We start from the raw sequence: 21,272 nt of genomic DNA on the forward strand, positions 1-21,272 counted from the left end.
AAAGTCAGTAGCTTTTCTAAATACCCACAACAAACACACTGATAAAGAGAACACAGGCACATTCCCATTAACAATAGCCTCCAAAGGTATCTAGGAATAAACCTAACTAAAGATGTGAAAATTTATAAATGGGAACATTTATTCTCTGTAGAAAGAGATGGAGGAAGATCCCATTCTTGAAGACAGTACATTTTTGTGTAGCTAGCGTTTTCCTGCCTGGCCCACAGTCAGGACAAATCTCTCTCACCTGCCAGTCCCACAGCCAGCTGCTCAGACCCAACCAAGAAAACACAGAGACTTATATTGCTTACAAACTGTATGGCTGGGGCAGGCTTCTTGCTAACTGTTCTTATATCTTAAACTAACTCATTTCTATAAATCTATACCTTGCCACATGGCTCGTGGCTTACCGGTACCTTACGTCTCACTTGTCATGGCAGCGGCTGGCAGTTCTCTCTCCGCCTTCCTGTTCTCTCTATTCTCCTCTCTGTTAGTCCCACCTATACTTCCTGCCTGGCTACTAGCCAATCAGTGTTTTATTTATTGACCTATCACAGCAACACATTTGACATACAGACCATCCCACAGCACTTCCCCTTTTCTTTTTCTTTCTTTCTTTTTTTTTTTTAAAGGAAGGTTTTAACTTTTATACATCTCTAAAGCCAGCTTGGTATATTTGGGAATTTGAGCATAGCTTCTCTTGCTACTTTCTGCTGGAGGGGGGCGCTGTATCTTATGGAGACACAAAGAAAATTTTAGGATATTGGAGTAGTCCATGAGGGTGTATCGTCTGAGCCAGTTGCCTTGAAATGGTTCTGGATGTTGGATCATCTGGGCCTTGGTGTCATAGGAGACCTTTCACGGGGTCTTGGCTGGTCAAACCTGATGTATCTTATAATTGAATAAATAGTGAAGTTAATTCTGAAGCATCAGGGATAAATTCTGCAGTCTCAATATGTAATACCACTCTTTCAGCATACTGAGAGTCAGTTACTATGTTGAGAGGTTCTGAAAAATCCATTAATACCAACAGAATAGCATACAATCCCGATTTTTGAACTGTATTATAAGGACTTTGAACCACTTTACTTAAATTTTCTGATTTGTAACCTGCCTTTCCTTGTTTGTTGGCATCTGTATAAAATGTAGGAACTCCAGATATGGGTTTTTCCCGTACAATTCGAGGCAAGATCCAATCAGCTCTCTTTATAAGATCAATTCTATTGCTTTGGGATATTTGCTGTTAATTTCTCCCAAAAAATTACTGCAAGCTCTTTGCCAAGGTTCACTTTCTGTCCATAATTTTTCAATGTCCTCTTTAGTTAAAGGTATGACAATTTCTGCTGGGTCTATTCCTACTAATTGATGAAGTCTCAATTTTCCTTTCCAAATCAAGTCAGATTTTTTTCCACATAAGTTTTTAATTTTTTATTTGGTTTATTTGGTAAAAATATCCATTCCAATATAATATCTTACCTCTGCATTAATATTCCTGTAGGAGAATGCCTAGAAGGTAAAATAACCAAAATGCAATCCAGCTTTGGATGAATATGATTCACGTGCCCTTCATGTACTTTCTTTTCTACCAAGGCCAATTTTTTCTCAGCTCCAGGTGATAATTCTCTTGGACTATTTAAGTCCCTGTCACCTTCTAAGGTTTTGAACAAATTATTCAGTTCATCATTTTTTACCCCAACAATAGTTCGTGATGAAAAATGTCTCCAAATAATCTTTGAAAGTCATTAAGTGTCTGTAGTCGATCTCTCCTAATTTGCACCTTTTGGGGTCTAATTTTTTGTAGCTCTGTTTTATATCCTAAATAATTAATAGAATCTCCTCTTTGTATCTTTTCAGGAGCAATTTGTAATCCCCAGCAAGGCAAAATTTTCTTTACTTCTTCAAACATTCTTTCTAAAGTATCTGCATTTGAGTCAGTTAGTAAAATATCATCCATATAATGATAAATTATAGATTTAGGAAATTTTTTACATATCACTTCCAATGGCTGTTGTACAAAATATTGGCACAGAGTTGGGCTATTCAACATTCCCTGTGGGAGGACTCTCCATTGAAATCTTTTAACCAGTTGAGAATTATTGTAAGTAGTATTTGTAGCTAGAGAGTTTTCTCTCCGGGTCCTGCCAAGCCCTGGCAGTCTGACAACCCACTTATAAACATACAGACAGACACTTATATTATTTAAACTGCTTGGCCATTAGCTCAGGCCTATCATTGTCTAGCTCTTACTCTTATATTCAGCCCATTTCTATTAATCTATACTTTGCCACATGGCTCGTGGCTTACTGGTACCTTACATCTTCCTTGTCCTGGTGGTGGCTCCAGGCAGTGTCTCCCTCTTTGCCTTCCTGTTCCCTCAATTCTCTTCTCTGTTAGTCCCACCTATACTTCCTGTCTGGCTACTGGCCAATCAGTGTTTTATTTATTGACCTATAAGAGCAACACATTTGACATACAGACCATCCCACAGCACTTTTGAGATACAGGATTTGAAGGAATTGAGGTGAAATAAACGCAGAAGACTCCTTCCTGAGGGATACCCTTCACAGTATCTGAATGTGCTTTGTAAGGTGCTGAGGGAAGAAAAAGAATCAATAGGTCTATTCAGCTGAAAGGTCTACAAACACACAAGTGAATAGTACAGCAAGATGTCCCATGGGTGCAAAAGTGGTACACATGTCTCATGGACAACCAACAGCCATCTAGTTGGACTTAAGGTCCACTAAAATGGGAGGACCTACCCAACTACTTGTGATTGGTGAGGTTCTGGATACTAACTAAAGAAAAAGCTACTATTGCCATCTTCCTAAGTCACTAAAATTTCTAACTGCATTTTAAATATGCATTCTTATACCCACAGATAAGTGGAGCTCGCACCCCTCACCAAAGAAGCTTTTTGTTATAGGTAGAAACCATTACAGGAATCCACAACTAGTCAAAATTCAGAGAACAATTGACCATGGGGTGCCCAACCCTAAGTGATATATCTTCAAAGAGACTCTATAGACCTAAGTCTCAGGAAACACCAGGGATAAGGGCTAGAAAGATGATAAGAGCCAGAAGACTAAGACTTTTATATGAGATAGTATTTTTTTACTAATGATAGGGAAACAACACTTGGTGGTATTGTATTCCCCAAAATATTGTGTACCCTAATAAATTTATCTGGGGTCAGAGAACAGACAGCCACTAGATACAGAGGCTAGAAAATGATGGCACTCACGTCTTTAATCCTAGCATTCTAGAGACAGAAATCCCTCTGGATCTCTGTGAGTTCAAGGCCACATTGGAAACAGCCAGGCATGATGACACGCCTTTAATCCCAGGGAGTGGTGGTAGAAGGCAGAAAGGTATATAAGGTGCGAGGACCAGAAACTAGAAGCATTTTGGCCTGGTTAAGCATTTGGCCTGGTTAAGCATTCAGGCTTTTGAGCAGCAATTCAGCTGAGACCCATTCTGGATGAGGACTCAGAGGCCTCCAGTCTGAGGAAACAAGACCAGCTGAGAAGTTGGCCAGGTGAGGTTAGTTGTGGCTTGTTCTGTCTCTCTGACCATCTAGCATTTCACCCCAATAACTGGCCCCGGGTTTTATTTTATTAATAAGACCTTCTAAGATTCATTCTACACAACACTCATAAAATCTAAACAATATGGTTGCCTAAACAAGACCAGCACAGTGACAACACCATCTGATATGTCATTGTGGATAGGCTGCATGACACAAGGCCCTATGCCTGGATGAAGAATTATAAGCAATTGATGACTGCTTACATCAGGAGATTCACTTTTCTGCAGGGACAAGTCCCCTTATAGGTTACCTCATCCAAAGCAGTCAGCACTAAACACATTTTATTCAAAAATACATATGTAATATATACAAGTGTATGCCTACAGTAATGTTTTGTGCTTATGAATAACATTAAGTTGATTTAGCAGGTTGTATTTATGTGTGAATATACATATATATCAGTATGAGTGAGTGTGTGTGCTGTGGGATGTATGGCAAATGTGTTGCTAATTAATCAATAAAACACTGATTGGCCGTTGGCTAGGCAGGAAGTATAGGCGGGGCAAGGAAGAGAATAAAGCTGGGAAGTGGAAGGCTGAGTCAGAGAGACACTGCCAGCCACCACGATGAGGAACAGCATGTGAAGATGCTGGTAAGCCACGAGCCATGTGGCAAGGTATAGATTAATGGAAATGGATTAATTTAAGCTATAGGAACAGTTAGCAAGAAGCCTGCCAAGGCCATACAGTTTGAAAGCAACATAAGTCTCTGTGTTTACTTGGTCGGGTCTGAGAGGCTGTGGGACTGGCAGGTGAAAGAGATATATCCTGACTGTGGGCCAGGCAGGAAAACTCCAGCTACAAATGGCGTCCAACGTGGTGGCAAGAGTTTCCACCTAAAAACTGAGAAAAAAAGATTCTAAAACAGAGCTAAAAACAGCTTCCTAATTGTCTCTCTCAAATGAGCAGCAGCTGCTGGTTTGAGCTACCGGTGGGTTCCTAGCATGCGCACTCGATCTGCAGTATGGCAGGAATGAGGCCTCTGCAAGTGGCACATTAAGCTGCATGGTGGATTTAGCCTTTCCTAGTACAAAACAAAAAAAGATGTTTCTGGGCTACACTTTGCTTGGATAAAAGCATAGACCCACGATAGCTCCCAGAGTTGGTGGTAAACGTAGCCATGTTGGGAAGCTGAGGTGGGTGGAACCAGCAGCCACAGCTGCTGCAGTTTAAAGCAAGAGATTCACAATAAGATTCAGGTGTAATAGTTTACAATGTGTGTAAAAATGTACGTAGGCTTGAAAGAGAAAGAAAAAGGAATATATACAGTTATAGAAAAAAATACATAGTTTTAAAAAATAAAGTCTTTAAAGAGACAGTAAAATTAATATAAAAAATAAGCCATGTGAAGATGACTATTACACAGAGAATCTGGATTGTGTTGTCTTTGGGATTTTTTTTTTTTTTTTTTTTTTTTTTTTTTTTGGTTTTTCGAGACAGGGTTTCTCTGTGTAGCTTTGCGCCTTTCCTGGAACTCACTTAGTAGTCCAGGCTGGCCTCGAACTCACAGAGATCCGCCTGGCTCTGCCTCCCGAGTGCTGGGATTAAAGGCGTGCGCCACCACCGCCCGGCCTGTCTTTGGGATTTTTAACTGCAGAAAAACATTTGATTGTAAAAGCTGTTGAGTTATGCCAAAATGTATATTTTAAAGGTACCTTGACTTCAAAATTTGGATATAAGGATATGTTACTTTGGAAAGGAGTCTCTGCTTTTGTTCCCACAGAAAGCCAGAGGCTATGGATTTGTTCAAGATTAAGATACATCAGGTTTGACCAGCCAAGACCCCCTGAAGGTCTCCAATGACACCATGGCCCAGATGATCCAACATCCAGAATGGTTTGAAGGCATCTGGCTCAGACGATACAGCCTCATGGACTATTCCATAATTCTAAAATTTTCTTTGTTTCCCCATAAGATACAGCGCCCCCTTCCAGCAGGAAGTAGTAAGAGAAGCTACGCCCAAATTCCCAAATTATATGTAATTTTACTTTGTTAACGTTAAAACCTTCCTTTTTGAAAAAAAAAAAAGGGGGGGGAAGTGCTGTGGGATGTATGGCAAATGTGTTGCTAATTAATCAATAAAACACTGATTGGCCGTTGGCTAGGCAGGAAGTATAGGCGGGGCAAGGAGAATAAAAAAGCTGGGAAGTGGAAGGCTGAGTCAGAGAGACACTGCCAGCCACCACGATGAGGAACAGCATGTGAAGATGCTGGTAAGCCACGAGCCATGTGGCAAGGTATAGATTAATGGAAATGGATTAATTTAAGCTATAGGAACAGTTAGCAAGAAGCCTGCCAAGGCCATACAGTTTGAAAGCAACATAAGTCTCTGTGTTTACTTGGTCGGGTCTGAGAGGCTGTGGGACTGGCAGGTGAAAGAGATATATCCTGACTGTGGGCCAGGCAGGAAAACTTAAGCTACATGTGTGTCCAACAATAATAGTTAAAGAAGAGGTCATAGATTTCAGAGTGAGTGGTGGGGGCACAGAAGGAATAGGAGAAAGGAGTGAGGATAGATATTAGGTAAATATAGTACTCAGGTGAAATTCTCAAAAAAAATTAAAAGACTAAATAAAAAAAAGATTGCTGGATTATTTTTCTAACTTTGAGATAAATACATATGTGTATATATATATATATGGATATATATATATTATATATAAACAATGATGCATGAAACTTAGATAGAAATTCTAAAATTTTATGTGCAGAACCAAAAACAAATGAAGAAACGAACAGGAAAAATGGAAAATGTGGTCCATGTGGCTTAAAGCAGTCAAGAGGAAGCTCACATGGATTTGTGTTAGTCTCCATTTGAGAATTAGGGAGACAGGAAATTTAGTTTTCTTAATTTCTTAAAAGGAAATAAAATACTCAGATCAAACATGAATCACTACTTAACTTTTTAAAATTATAAACTTTGCCTGAGTATTATAATTATTAAATATCTTTCTCTTTCATTAAACTTTATAAAATTTCCTGTGATTTTTCTCTGTCTGTGTGAATATATTAAACATTTAATTATTTTCATGACTTCCCTGGCATTTTTATTATCCTTTTTATCACAGCATGTTCCGAATAAAAAATTTCTTCCTTATTCTGGTATAATTTCTCTATTGGGTAAAGGAAAGGCAAAAATGGATAGTAAGAATTGAATTCCACATCTTTTGTCCAATTTTATCCATTTTGTATTGTTTTATGTTTTAAAAACCAGGCATTACACATTCAATATGAATGGTGATATGAAACATAAAACACATAGACCACTAAGGAAGCATCTCAAAGCAAACAAATCATTAAACAGACTGTTAGGCATGTGAAGTGGACTAGTCTGCAGCATAAAAATCACGTATGCCCCAAACTGCCTACTTCCCAGTTTCATCCTGTATCTCTGACAAATACGTTGTATTTCAGCAGCCTTTTAAATATGAGAATTTCATATGTACATACAATGAATCATATTTATCCCCCACTCCTCCCCTATTCCCTTCTAGAATCATTCCCATTCTTCCACCCCCTCTCATGTTCTTTCCATGGTTTGCTTCTTTGTTTTAACACCACAATGTGTGCTGCCTATATACACATAGGTGTGATCAATCCACTTGGATCACACCCTTAAAAGTTGAGTCTTCCTCCCCCAGAAGTTATTAACTGACAATAATTCAAAAGCCTTCTCTATATAGCATTTTCCTTATTTCCTACAAATTTTCTAATATTTCCATTTGGTATATTACTCTAGAAAATTCGAAGTCTAAGACTTGAATGTAGGAATATCAGGGTTAATAGTAGCTTCAAATTAGTGATGTGCTATCTATAAATAGAGGATTTTATCTTAAAAACTATAAAAAATAATTTAATTTCAACTCCCAAGAGTTGTCCTCTGATCTCTACAAACTCACAATAGTAGGCATGCACCTGCACAGACAGACAGACAGACACACACACACACACACAGAGAGAGAGAGAGAGAGAGAGAGAGAGAGAGAGAGAGAGAGAGAGAGAGAGAGACAGACAGAGAGAGACAGAGAGAGACAGAGACAGAGACAGAGAGAAGGAGAGAAGGAGAGGAGAGAGACAGAGACAGAGAGAGACAGAGACAGAGAGATAAATGGCCCAATGAGTTATTCAGAGAAAGTAGAAATTATGGGTGTGAAGAATCACTTAAAATTCTGCCATTAATCCTTACTGTTCTGCCTTAGGAGAAGTAGCATGCAATATTCATAATTTATATGCACTTTATTTAGATTTACTCATAACTTTTCAATTACATTTTTTTCTACAAAATTAAAAAGATTAATGTACTGGAAAAGCACTGAAAGAGAGAGGCAAGAAGGGAGAGTGACGAGGAGATCCAGTAGGATCACTATTGTCAAACATTTCACCGTGAACTTTTGATGTGTAATGAATAATGATATTATTTTTAAATTGGTTTCATAAGACAGAAGTGCAAGGTGTCAAGGAGAGGTGACCAAGACAGATCAAGAGATGACTGTGATCAAGCCAAATGGATGGGTGTGGTGATATTTTGTTTGTGCTCTAACAAATAAAGCCTGCCTAGAGTTCAGAGTGTGGAGCTAGCCACTAGAGGCCAGACAGTGGTGGCACACACATTTAATCCCAGTGCTTGGGATCTCATGCCTTTGATCCCAGTTCTTGGGAGACACAGGCCTTTAATCCCAGCCCTTGGGAGGAGGAAACAGGAAGTGATAAGGCAGGGTGGAGAAAGGAGCTCGGCCCCCTTTCAGTCTGAGGATTCCTAGAGGCAAGAAGTTGTTCTAGTGGCTGGCTGCTCTGCTTCTCTGATCTTTCAGCTTTCACCCTGATATCTGACTCCGGGTTTTTATTATTAAGACCAATTTGAATTCACGCTGCAGATGAGCAAAGAAAAAAAATACAATAAAACTTAAAAGGAAATTAGAAGTAAAAAAAGAGAAAGCGAGGTGCCCAAAAAGAAGCAGCAACTATCAAAAATACAAATGAAATTAATTAGATTCTAAAAAGTCAGAAAGAATTAGAGAGAGTGAGAAGAGTGTATCACAGTCAAATACCATAAACACTTAAATTTTAATTCTTGAAAAATAAAACCACAATAATAAGCTAGAATAAAAATTTTAAATATTAACTCAAGAAACTGCTTCTGAAATAAATTTGAGAAAATAGGGAAAAACAAAACCAGAAAGCATGCCCCTAGGGTAAGTAATCCAGAACATGGAATGATGGAGTGCTGCACTAGCGGACCACTAGGTGATCTATGAGTAAAGGACCCTTTGCTTAGTAGACAAATAAAAATCTCAATGTTCTATAATTGTAGGATAAAGGAGAATATGAGTAATATTCTAATGAGTCAAATTGTACTTCAAGTGTAAGGCAAGAGACAAAAGATTTTGAATATGGTAGAATTTGAAAATATTGCTTCTAAGGGAACTCCTTGAGGAGCGTTTATGGGTGACTTTTAGCCAACCACAGATGATGGGAAATGGTCAGCAATGAAAGCTGCATTCCAAGATCCCCCTATAAATTCAAACATACACACAGACACACAATCACATAAACATATGCATATATATACATATACATATACATATATGCACAGGTATACACACACACACCAGATCCTTCAGTTGTTTACAACTCTAAACACCTTGATTGTAGCCTCATAGTGTATTCTGGCACATAACTCTGCTTAGCCATGCCTCACTTCCTGGACTTTACTAACTGGTGTGCAATCCTCGTTTATGATGTTAAATGCTAAGTTTTACAGAAGTGTGTTGTGGAATAACAGATAACTAAAACAGACTTTAAAAATAGTTAATTTGATGGCTAGGGAAATGATAATGTTCCTGACACACTAACATGAAGGCTGGAGTTTGGATTCCCAGCACCCACATAGAATTTGTGTACAGCAGGATATATCTGTTATCTCAGCCTCGGGGGTGAGGGTGGAGCCAGGCAAGTCCCTGGTTCTAATTGGCTAACAAGCCAGATTGATGAATTTATGGTTTAATGAGACATTCTGCTCTAAAAAAATGTGAAGAGTGATAGAGGGAGACACATGATATTGATCTCTAGCCTGCACACATATGTGCATATGACCTATACATACATATACAAACATGTGCTCACACTGCACATATACACACAAAAATACATTGAATTTGTAAAGGTCAGAGTACTAGAAAACAGGAATTTTTGTCTTGCTTGCTTTGTTTAAATACTGTGGTCTCCAAGTGCAGCAGCGGCAGATAATGACCTTGTTGAGAATATTGAGAAGGGATGAGGTGTGTTCCCTCAATTTACAGAACTGTAACATGTGCAGAACCATGTTTAGAAATGGTTAAAGGCCACAGGTTGTTGTTGCATTGATGCTCTGAAGATGAATGTCATTGCCTACACTAGGAATGGATGGCAAAGTCATAGTTTGTGTGGACAAAAGATAAATGAGTTTTAGAGGCAGGTGTGGGCCAAGTGGGAGAAACAGCCAGTCTGGACTTCTTTGGAGGGACCTGAGAAACTCTGAGGCCCTAACTCTAAAGAGTAGTATCCCACCTGGGGTGGACAAATGGTCATGTGTTAAAGAAGAGACATTTGATCCATTAAGGGACAAAAGTAGAGACAGGGCCTGAGAGAGAGGGGATCATGAGAGAATGCAAAAATACGTTCCAAGAAAAAGAGCTAACCTTGACATCTAATAACACCAGTATGAAATAATAACCCCACCTTTTCCCTGTAAGAGGCAAAACCATAGCCACAAAGCTGGGTGTTTGAAGGCCATGTGCAGGTTGAGAAACCAAGGAAGCAACTGAATATAGCATTCTCAGTGACACAGCAGAGCACTGCAAAGGAAGGTCCTTCAATGACATTAGTGTCAGAACTTGACTATTGCACAGGAATGCCATTAGCTGATGAATAAGGACTTGTGTTCTATTCTTTATATCATGGCTGTATGCTTAAAATTAAATTTGCCATTTAAAATACCTGAAAATAACAGTATTTCATTCTGTAATAATATATCATGCAATTATAAGAACAACACAAGCTCTGCATTCTAACTGAAGCCTTCAAACTTTCAACTGTTGTTGGCTGGTAACAACATGAGTGTAGATAGCAGTAGTTCAGGCTTTGCCAGTCATGCCACATGTTATCCTTCAGAAACAAACTGGCAAATGGCATAGCATAGCTTGCTTGTGACATCATAGTCTCATGCGAGTTGCCTGAAGGAATGTATATAATTATATATATATATATGTATATATGTATATATACATACATATATATGCATTAGCTATTTTTAGAACAAATGCTAAGTTTTGACTGGAATAAAGGTAAAAATGAAGAATCTTAATGCATTTGGTAGACAAGACAAAGCATTGCTAGGTGAACTTGGCATCCATGTTCTAATCTTAGCCTTACATCAGATGTTTATAAAATTTAAATTGCAAAATTTAAGGCAAATTGTTATTTTATTTTGTGTACACAGGGGTTTTTCCTGCATGTATAACTGTAAACCATGTATGTGCCTGGTATCCCCTGAGATCAGAAAAGGGTGTTGAATCCCCTGGAATTGGAGTTACAGACTAGTGAACTACCCTGTGGGTGCTGAGAATTGAACTTGGGTCCTTTGGAAGAGTGGGCAGCCAGTGCTCTTAACCATTGGGCTAACCTCTTCAGCCCTTCCATTGCAAAACATAAGCAAATAAACATTTAAAAACCGACAAAGCCAATTTATCATTCCTACCTCTGTATAAGATCTGTCTGATGACAGAGATGTAGTCCTCAGGCTCCTGCTCTGTTGAGATCTCCCATCTGCTTCCAGGGATACATAATAATTGAAAGAGAGGATTTGAGCTCTCCATGCCACAAAGCAGAGTCACTACACTTTCTGGTGAGTCAAGTATCTTCTCTAGAAACTGACATTTCTTTGGTGTTAGGTCTTTAAGTAGACTATTAGATAAGATCAGAAGTTTACATTTGTAAGCATTTAAGTTTAGCAATTCCAAATGTGAAGAAGAGAAACTCCACAAGGGATATAACAGGATTGCTTCTCTTTCTACAATATGTATAAATATTTCTTGCAAGTACAGAGCCCACTCCTCAGTATCTTCTTCATGTATCAATAGGATGTCTTTTGCATTTCCTGGGAAAAGAGAAAAAAAATGTTTTATTTTTCTTGTAGTCAGAAGGCTAACAGCAGGTTAGATTATCCTTTAAACTTGAAATACACAGTTTAGGAAACATGCTAATTTTCTTATTGTTGTAAAATGTTACTATCCTTATTGTAATCACGCAGATTAAAAAATAAATGAGATATAACACAGTCCTCGCCTTGCAAGTCTTCTCCTACTCACGGCACAAATGTGACTCCCCAGTAATCAACAAAACAAAATTTATTTACATGGAGGAACTTAATAGTGAAAACCAAAAAAAGAAGGTAGTGTAGTCATGTTTCAGAAAGTAAGAAGCTTTGGGCTGGCTAGATAGCTTACTGGGTAAAGGTGTCTGCTGCCAACCTGAAGATCTGAGCTTAATCCCTAGGCCCCACACCCTGCAAGTAGACAACTGACTCCCATAAGTTGTCCTCTGACTTCCACACATTTGCTGTGGCCTGTGAACTCCCACTTCTATACATGTACAACAACATATATTAAAATTTAAAAATAATAAAATGTCATTATTGAAATAAATAGAAGTTTCTCATAGGACAATACAGAACTAAGATCTATCTCCTACTCAAGCCAAGATTGATGAGGAATCAGAGCCAAAAAACTCTTATCTCTTTCCTACCTTTCACCTCATCACAGGGCTTCTGTGTCAAGATCCTACAAGACAGGCTCAAAGTTGAGTCTGAGAAATCAAAGTCCACAAACCCAACCTCTCCACAGCAGGAGAGGGGACCTTGCAGAAGGCATTACAAAGATCACCCAAAACTTCCAGCTGCAGAAGTTCACAAACCACCCTTTGTTGTTGGGATATTTGATCACATTGTGAACTCAGAGTTTGCATTAATTAAATAAAACCTTTGGTCAAGGGGCGGAACTAGCAACTAGTTGACAGAAAGTAGCCATAGAGAATTAGAGGGAGTCCGGAAAATAGGTAGATAAATGCACAGGAAGTAGTGGGGGGGAGGGGCTTTGAGTGTGGCAGTCTTTTTTGGTTTTTGATCTCTGGCAAAAGATATTCTCTCTTGCTGGGTCCTCAGCTAAGGAGGAAGGTCAGCTGGTTGCTTTTCGGCCGCTCTGAACTAGCAGGTTTTTTTACCCCAGTATCTGACTCCCGGGTCTATATTGGTAAAATGGAATAATAGAGATTTAGTTAAAAACTACATTTGGCTGCAGAGGCAGTGGCAGTTGTGGTGGGATGTCTCAGCCTAGCAGTGGGGCAGTGATCATGGAGCTACAGTCAGTAGTTCAAACAATAGATTCAGGGGCAGCCGCTATGCCAACAATAACCACTGCTCTCCCCCTTTCCTTCAGACCATATGAAGCAGATGGGAAGCCAGTCATTTAAAAGCAACAAATAAGATAAGGAAGAAAATGCAAAGGGATATTTTCCTCTCCATACTAAAATAGAAAGTCTAACCTTCGTTTAGACAAATATGAGCAAAATAAATATTAGCAGTACTAATTGTTTTTTTATGGGATGGGACTATGTCAAACAATAATAACAATAACAACGATCATCACAATAAAAAAAAACTTACTGTATAAGAATTAGTGAAAATAATAAAGGGAGAAACTGACAGGCCTTTAGAGCACAAAAATCATTGTAGCTTGAGTAAAACAAGAGTTAGAAGACAATTTGACTTAATTAAAAAAAAAAGACTACATTATCCAAGAAAAATTTAAAAAGTAATAACTAGATTAGAAATGGGTAGCATTTTAATTTCCAACCTGAAACAAAGCTGGATGCTGCATAGCAAATGTTAAGAAAGAATAAAATTAAAGCAATGTAGCAAAATATGATAAAGTAGATAAAAAGAAGAAAAGGATTCAATATGTGGATAATACAAACTCCAGAAATGGAGATGAGAAAAGGTTACACTGCATCATTTTAAAGGGGTATGTGGATAACAGGAACTCTAGAAATGCAGATAAGAAAGGGTTACACTGTGTCATTTTAAAGTGGTTGCAGATATATCCCAGTTGATGAAGCACCTGCTATGCAAGCGTGAGGACATGATGTCCAGAACCCACATCAAAAACCCAAAAGGCTGATGTGGCGTTTGTAACCACTGCACTGGTGGAGGCAGGCAGATCCTTGTAACTCATAGTCAAGCCAATCTAGCTGAGCCCGTGAGCTTCAGGTTCAATAAGAGACCCTGTAAGGGGGAAAACTACTGAGAAAGACACTCTACATATACCTCTGACCTTCACACACACAAGCACACCTATATGCATATGTGAACATATCCTCATGAACATCTGCATACATCACATATACCTGTGCTTATACCACACATAAATACACACACAAATATTCTAAATTAGAAGTGCTCTAGCTGTTAAGAGGAAAAGGGTCAATGAGAGGGAGAGAAAAGTGAGGAAAGCAGGTGAATGTAATCAAAATGTGGTATATATTTCATGAAAATGTCATACTGAAACCCATTATTATATATACTTAATACATGTTGGTAACAGTTTTAAAGATATTTAAAGATTAAAAATAAATACTTTATTTACATGTGCTTGTGTTGCATGTGTGTGAATGCAGCATGCATATCACATGGCAGTGAGAAGACAACTTTCAGAAGTGAGTTCTTTCATTCTACCGTGGGATTTGCGGTTTTGGATCAAACTCAGGTTGTCTGTTTTATGTGGAAAGACTTTTTACCCAATGAGCCATCTCACCAGCCCAAGATTTTTAATAAATTTTTTTGAAAAATTCTCAGAATAAGGAATATTAGGTACCAGTTTTATGAATCAATGGTGGACAATTGGAAAAAAAAACTGTTAAGGAAAGCAAACCTTGATTAAACTGACCTTAGTTTGACGGTTATTATAAAATTTCTTTCTATATCCAGAAAGAAAAAGTGAGTCACTCACAAGAGGAAGCAGAATGTTGGTATAACGTCTTCAGAGCAACTTCAACAGATGACTGTGAATTATAAGGTAGTTCTCAAAGATCCTATTCTCCTAGCACAGTGCTACCATGAGATACTGTGCTGTGTAGCAACTAAAGGAACTAGCCCTGGCCGCACGCAACATGGATAAATCTAAAGATTGATCTGAGGGAACAACACTGAGGGAAATAAGCAAGCGTGTACCCACCAGAAGGACATTTCTAATCCAACTGGACACAGATAAGGATATCTGAGAGAAGGGTTAGTGGATCAGGCTGAGGAAACCTGCTGGAGCTCGAAATTACTCTCTGTCTTGATCTATGTGTGGGTTACATAAATATGTACATACAGAGAAATTAATTCATTTGTGTAGCTTTGACTCCAGCTTCTTAAACTCTGGGTCAGGATCCTATATAGGAGGGTTAGGATACAAAATGACAAGAATAAGAGGTTTCTGAACTCCTGGCAACCAAAAATCTATTCCACATCAAATGCACGCTGAAATGGAGGTGTTTCTGGCCACATGCTCCTAGGTTGCACTGTGTGACTTCACTGCAGACTTGGTTCTGAACACACAATAGATACAATTTGTACTATATATACTGTCACACAATGTAAAATCAATGCACATTACCTGAAATATTACAGCTCAGATTCCAGACTAAGGCATATTATGAACTACAGTGTTTACTTTACATACCACGTTATCTGCTCCTACATAAAGGTTTAATTGTAGGAAATAGCCTTTTAATATTTTATGCTGCTATTCCTTAGTGTGCATATCAAATTTGAATTGTATTGTATTATGATGATTAAATTTAAAAATTACTATTTGAGTTGTGGACTTCAATTTCATGAAATGACACTTGGTAAAGTTTAGCTTGTCACTAAAACAAAATTTCCAATATTTTTTAAGTTTCTCTAAACATTATTCTGCCATTTTTTCCCCTGTGGTGTTCTCAGGATTGGTGATTATAAATATCAACAAACTCCAAAAAACATTAAAGATGCTCTATGTTTCAAGTATCAAATATTCAGCTGAGATTTAATTCTTTATGTAAAAATAATCACATCGATTAGCATGCAGATTTACTTGTAATAAATGATAAAAATCATAAATATACATATATAAAATAATTATTTTAAAATAAATGTGCTTATGATTTATTATCAATAAATATTTAGTATGTGTATTATTTTATATATATATATATTTATATATATATACACACACTATATGGCTGGGGTGATGAAAAAATAGGTAAGAAATGCTCACAAGCAGAAAAATTTAAGATGCCCTGTTTTAGAATGCACCTTAACTAAATTGTAACACACATGTAAGTTAAGAAAAGTAGCAAAAAGAAGTTTAGGGATGGAACTATTCAGGATTCCCTGAGGCTGGTCCGTCTTACGGTTGGGGGGCTTTGGGAACAAGAGCCACAGAAACTAAGACAGTTACACACCTGATATTGAAAAACGTGGGAGTGAGTAGTAAAAACAGAAGCTTGACACAGCTGAAAGGAGATTTTAAAACGCAAAGGCAGCTGCATGAGAAGATTTTGCACATATAATGAAAAACTTAAATGAAATTAATTCCAGAAAAGCAAAGTAAAACAAAAGCTATAATACAAAGTAGAATAATCATATACTGTTTGGGCCAATGGTGTCGATGTGTAAGATCATAATAATGTAAAAACTGATTAGTCGTTAATTGCAAGTTGAGATTAAACTATCCTAGAGAATAAGGCAAGTCAGGTGGACTAAATGATATAAATTCATATATAGCATACTAATAGATAGATGCCAGCATATAATGGCTAACATCAAAATGCATAAATAACAAATAGTATTTATCATAACGCAACACATGCATGCATAATACATACAACTTAATTTTTTATATCTGTCAAAAATACTTTAGATTAAAAAGTAATTTTAAAGAAATAGTATCGATATGGAAGAGAACAAGGAAGGAACATGGAAGGGATTTTGGTTCTTTGGTTCCAAAGGGAAGGACCTGTATTAGGAACAAAAAGGGAAGAGAACTCCTGGCGATCAGTGCACACGACTTGCCTCTGCTCCACATGCAACATACAGGAAATCAAAATAAATGACAGACAAAATCCAACTGCAATCCAGCAGGACCACAGAGAGGACATGGAAATACAGAAAATAAGAAAAAAGACAGAAGCGAGTTGAGTACACGTCATTGTAGACTTCACATCAACACTGAGGGCATTGGGATTGCCCCACAAAACAGTGATCAACAGCTGGAGAGGGGTGGTCTCTGGCAGAGAGCCAGCCTAGGATGCCCAAGGTCTATGTTCCATCCAAAGTGTCACAGTAAACAAAGAAACTAATAAATAAATAAATAAATAAATAAATAAACTGAGAAATTTTAGTGAAATACAATTAAAAATAATAAATGGAGAAACAGCGTTATTTTGTTTCTCCATTTATCATTGAAATTGAGAAGATATGCACTAAGTTTATATTTAATAATACACGTATGAATTTAGTGACTAAAATTGCATGTAAAAATTGATGCAATCTTTAGTATCTTTCAGTACTCTTTGAACATCTTTTGTTCATGATGAAAACTGAGCAGGTATTTTCATTTAGTTTTGATTTGTACTTTGTCAATGACCTCTCTATGCTAATTTTCAAAAGCATGAAGATTAGCATTAAGTATCATTCCTTTCTTCCTAGTAGATGAAGTCCTGCAAGTCATTTGGTCTTTAATTTTCTCAATTATTATTTATTGAAACTTTCTGTGTCCCCCAGAGACCACTAAATAGTTAACATCCACTGTCACCAGGTCTCCCCTTGGCTCCCCTGTGATTTCCATGAAGAGAATTCAGACAAGTCACCCAGGACATAGTCTATTCTAGATAACACTCTCAAGGAGTGAGAGTGGACAGTGATCGATGCTGTCATTGTGCTGATCTGAAGTTTAGTCAGGCTTTATGTAAGTTTGGAAAGTTTCTAAAACAAGCAGCTTTTCCCAAGGAACTTTTTCCTGCCCAGGCGATTGATAGGCCTGTTTGAAATGAGTCTTACAGGAAGGGGGCAGTGGTATAGAGTCTCTTGGAATCTTATAGGGTTCAGCCCTCTGGGAACCAAGTTTTGGTAGTTATTTACTAATGACCTGCAGACAATTTAGGATGTCCAAATAGAGCCAGAGATACAACACAGGCCCCATTCTTCAGACCAGTAATGACAGCCCACATTAGGAGTTCCTGGTTTTACAAGGGGTCTAACACTAGTATGTTCCAAGCCTGCTGAAGTTGAACTAGTCCTGAACTCACTCATTTAACCCTTATGAGGTGAGAAGATATGGTCGTCTTCACTGATGATCTCTCACAGAGGGGAACTTGTCACAGCCACAAAGACGATCATGCACCTTTGTGCTGCCTTCGATTCTTTTACTAGGACACTAACTTGAGTCCCAAACCAAAAGTTAATAGAAGCTATATTCATATCCATGACACTCTTGCTCCTTGTCTTAGAAAAGAGAAGTGTGTTCCACATGTAATTCTATATATACTACTACACTATATATACTATACATATACAGCCTAAATATGTAGGCTGTAGATCCACCAAGAACTATCCTTGTGTTCTCAAAAGTAGTCTGGAGACAATGCACTTCATTTACACAATTGAACTAAATCAAGTCTAAATCATTACTCTCCCAATTTAAGGAGGGGTGCCAATGTGAAGATCAGCCAACTTCTATAGGTTGGGAACTTTAATAATAAATAATGAACATGGCTCATAGAAATACAAAATTTCATTCCTGGCAATACTAACATAATTGAATAACATTACTACTGAAGATGCAATTAAAATCCCTAATAGGTAATTCAAAATGTAAGCCTCAAATCTAGCAACATAAAAGTAATGAAAGCATGCACAACAGTGTTGTGTGGCTTTCTAGGGAGTTATGAACAAATGTATAAATTCACTGAAAGTAGAGTGGAGATAAAAAGCAAAATAATAATTCTATCCAAACCTAGCTTACTGACCCAGTGTGTTATGGATACAGCATGGGTGAGCTGTTACTTACAGGAAAGAATGTTAGTCAAGATAAGTTGCATCATCAAAAAGCCCCATGACAGTGACTCCAGAGTAATTGCATTGTAGAGTTCCCCCTTTAGACAAGCTTCCACTTTTTACATATGACAATAAAACATAAGATCTGGAGCAACTGTAAGCATGGGAAAGGACTAGCAAATCCCAGATGAACCCGACCTCTCTTTTCCTATCAGAAAGTGGTCCCCTGCTGATTCACATCACCTAGGACATGGTAATTATTGACTGTTTAGCTTATTTCTTGCCATCACTAAAGGATCCAGCAATCTTATGGCACAACCTGTACTTCAGGGTAGTTAAAAGTCATGCCACACTCATGCCTGGAGACAGTTTCTTTACCCTAACAAATTGTTTTTCAAGAACAAAATAAAGCCATATTAATGTTTTTTTCTACTTCTTATGAAGTATTCTGTCAGATTCAATAATGTCTCATTTGTCTTATAAAGTACTATAATGAATTTTTAATCTGAAAGGAAATTTGTATCAATAATTTATATTAATAATAGTGCTTATACAGAAAAAGATTATGCATATTATCAAAAGAATAAGGCTAAACATAAATCAAAATTCTTTTCTAGAAGCTCAGTCTCAAATGGAAATTTTTCTTATTTTTAAATGAGACCCAATGTCAACCCAATGTATCATTATGCATAATGAGAAGATATTGCAAGATTCTAACTTTTAAAACTATATTTTTATCACTAGCAATAAAAATGAAAGAAAATACAAAGAAAATACAAAGGCTAGGGATGTGGCTTTGTGACTGAGTGCTTGCTTAGAGTGAGCAAGGCCCTGTCATATCCCTAGAAAAAGTTAGAAAACTATAAAATAAAAGTTATAGTCAAGCTACTTCATCTTGTTATACTCATGCACATTAATGCAAAACACAGATCTCATTTCAAAGGAGGCAAGAAGACATTTAATCTGAGCCAAACATGAATAGCTAGAACCTGAGAACATGGATTCAGGTTGCTTGAATGACATGTTCCAACAAAGAAGCAGTTAATTATAGAGTTTTTTATCATCATGGAAGGGAAAAAATGTAGGGCAAGGCAATGACTAAGTAAATCACTGTAGGCGGCAGGTAGGTAGATTACAGCAAAGCAGGAAGTTAGAAAGTTACACGTTGTAGATAGCAATCACATTTGTACTTTTTGGATTGGTGAACACTAATGATCCACTAAGAATATAGAAAAACAATGACATCATGAGGTTTACAGGGAAATGGATGGATCTAGAAAAAATCATCGTGAGTGAGGTAACCCAGACTCAGAAAGACAAACATGGTATGTACTCACTCATAGGAGGATACTAGATGTGGAACAAGGATGACTGGACTGTTACTCACATCACCAGGGAGGCTACCTGGAAAACAGGACCCCAAGAAAGACACGGGGATCACCCAATGACAGAGAAATGGAAGAGATCTACATGAACAGCCTGGACATGAGTGGGGGTAATGAAGGGCGAGAGTCGAGGGAAAGAGAGCTTGGGGGAGCAGGAGATCCCAACTGGATCAACAACAGAGAGGGAGAACAAGGAATAGGAGACCACGGTAAATGAAGACCACATGAGAATAGGAAGAAGCAAAGTGCTAGAGAAGCCCACAGAAATCCACAAAGATACCCCCACAACAGACTGCTGGCAATGGTCGAGAGACAGCCCGAACTGACCTACTCTGGTGATGGGATGGCCAAACACCCTAATTATCATGCTAGAAACCCCATCCAAAGACTGAGGGATCTGGATGCAGAGGTCCATGGCAAGGCCCCGGGTGGAGCTCTGGGAGTCCAATAAGTGAGAAAGAGGAGGGTTTATATGAGCGAGAATTGTTGAGACCAAGGTTGGATAAAGCACAGGGACAAATAGCCAAACAAATGGAAACACATGAACTATGAACCAATGGCTGAGGGGTCACCAACTGGATCAGGCCCTCTGAATGGGTAAGACAATTGATTGGCTTGATCTGTTTGGGAGGCATCCAGGCAGTGGGACCGGGTCCTGTGCTCATTGCATGAGTTGGCTGTTTGAAACCTGGGGCCTATACAGGGTCGCTTGGCTCGGCCTGGGAGGAGGGGACTGGACCTGCCTGGACTGAGTCTACCAGGTTGATCTCAGTCCTCAGGGGAGGCTTTGCCCTGGAGTAGGTGGGAATAGGGGGTGGGCTGGGGGAAGGTGAGGGGGGCAGGAGGGGGGAGAACAAGGGAATCCGTGGCTGATATGTAGAACTGAACTGTATTGCAAAAAAAAAAAAAAAAAAAAAAGAATATATTTGAGACGTTTTCCAGTTACTCAGAAGGATATTATATTAGTTAGACACAAAAGTGGGCTATAGGATCAGAGATGGTCCAGTGTTTAGAGGCACTTTAATACACTTATGACCTGAGCTCAATCTCAGGATTCTGCACAGTAGAATACTACAGTGTCAGGAAAAACTAACTCCTGAGCGTTGTCCTCTGATCAGTGAGCACACACGCACATGTACACACCACACACACTTTTTACAAAGAAGTGGACTATGAATGCTCTCAAGGAG

The 21,272-nt window shown here is 38.2% G+C and overlaps 1 protein-coding gene across 1 annotated transcript in view; it reads right to left on the minus strand.

Moving 5' to 3' along the window:
* Bank1 (B cell scaffold protein with ankyrin repeats 1) overlaps positions 1 to 12,491 on the minus strand; it is a 230,354-nt gene extending 217,863 nt beyond the window's left edge. The window contains exons 1-2 of the mRNA XM_059266624.1: positions 12,455 to 12,491; positions 11,321 to 11,719 (exon numbers count right to left, since the gene is read on the minus strand). Of these exons, the coding sequence (XP_059122607.1) occupies positions 11,321 to 11,719; positions 12,455 to 12,491 (436 nt within the window). The remainder of the gene's footprint in view (positions 1 to 11,320; positions 11,720 to 12,454) is intronic.
* Between the last annotated feature and the right edge of the window lie 8,781 nt (positions 12,492 to 21,272).

This window comes from Peromyscus eremicus, chromosome 6 (genome assembly GCF_949786415.1).
Source record: "Peromyscus eremicus chromosome 6, PerEre_H2_v1, whole genome shotgun sequence".
NCBI lineage: Eukaryota > Metazoa > Chordata > Mammalia > Rodentia > Cricetidae > Peromyscus > Peromyscus eremicus.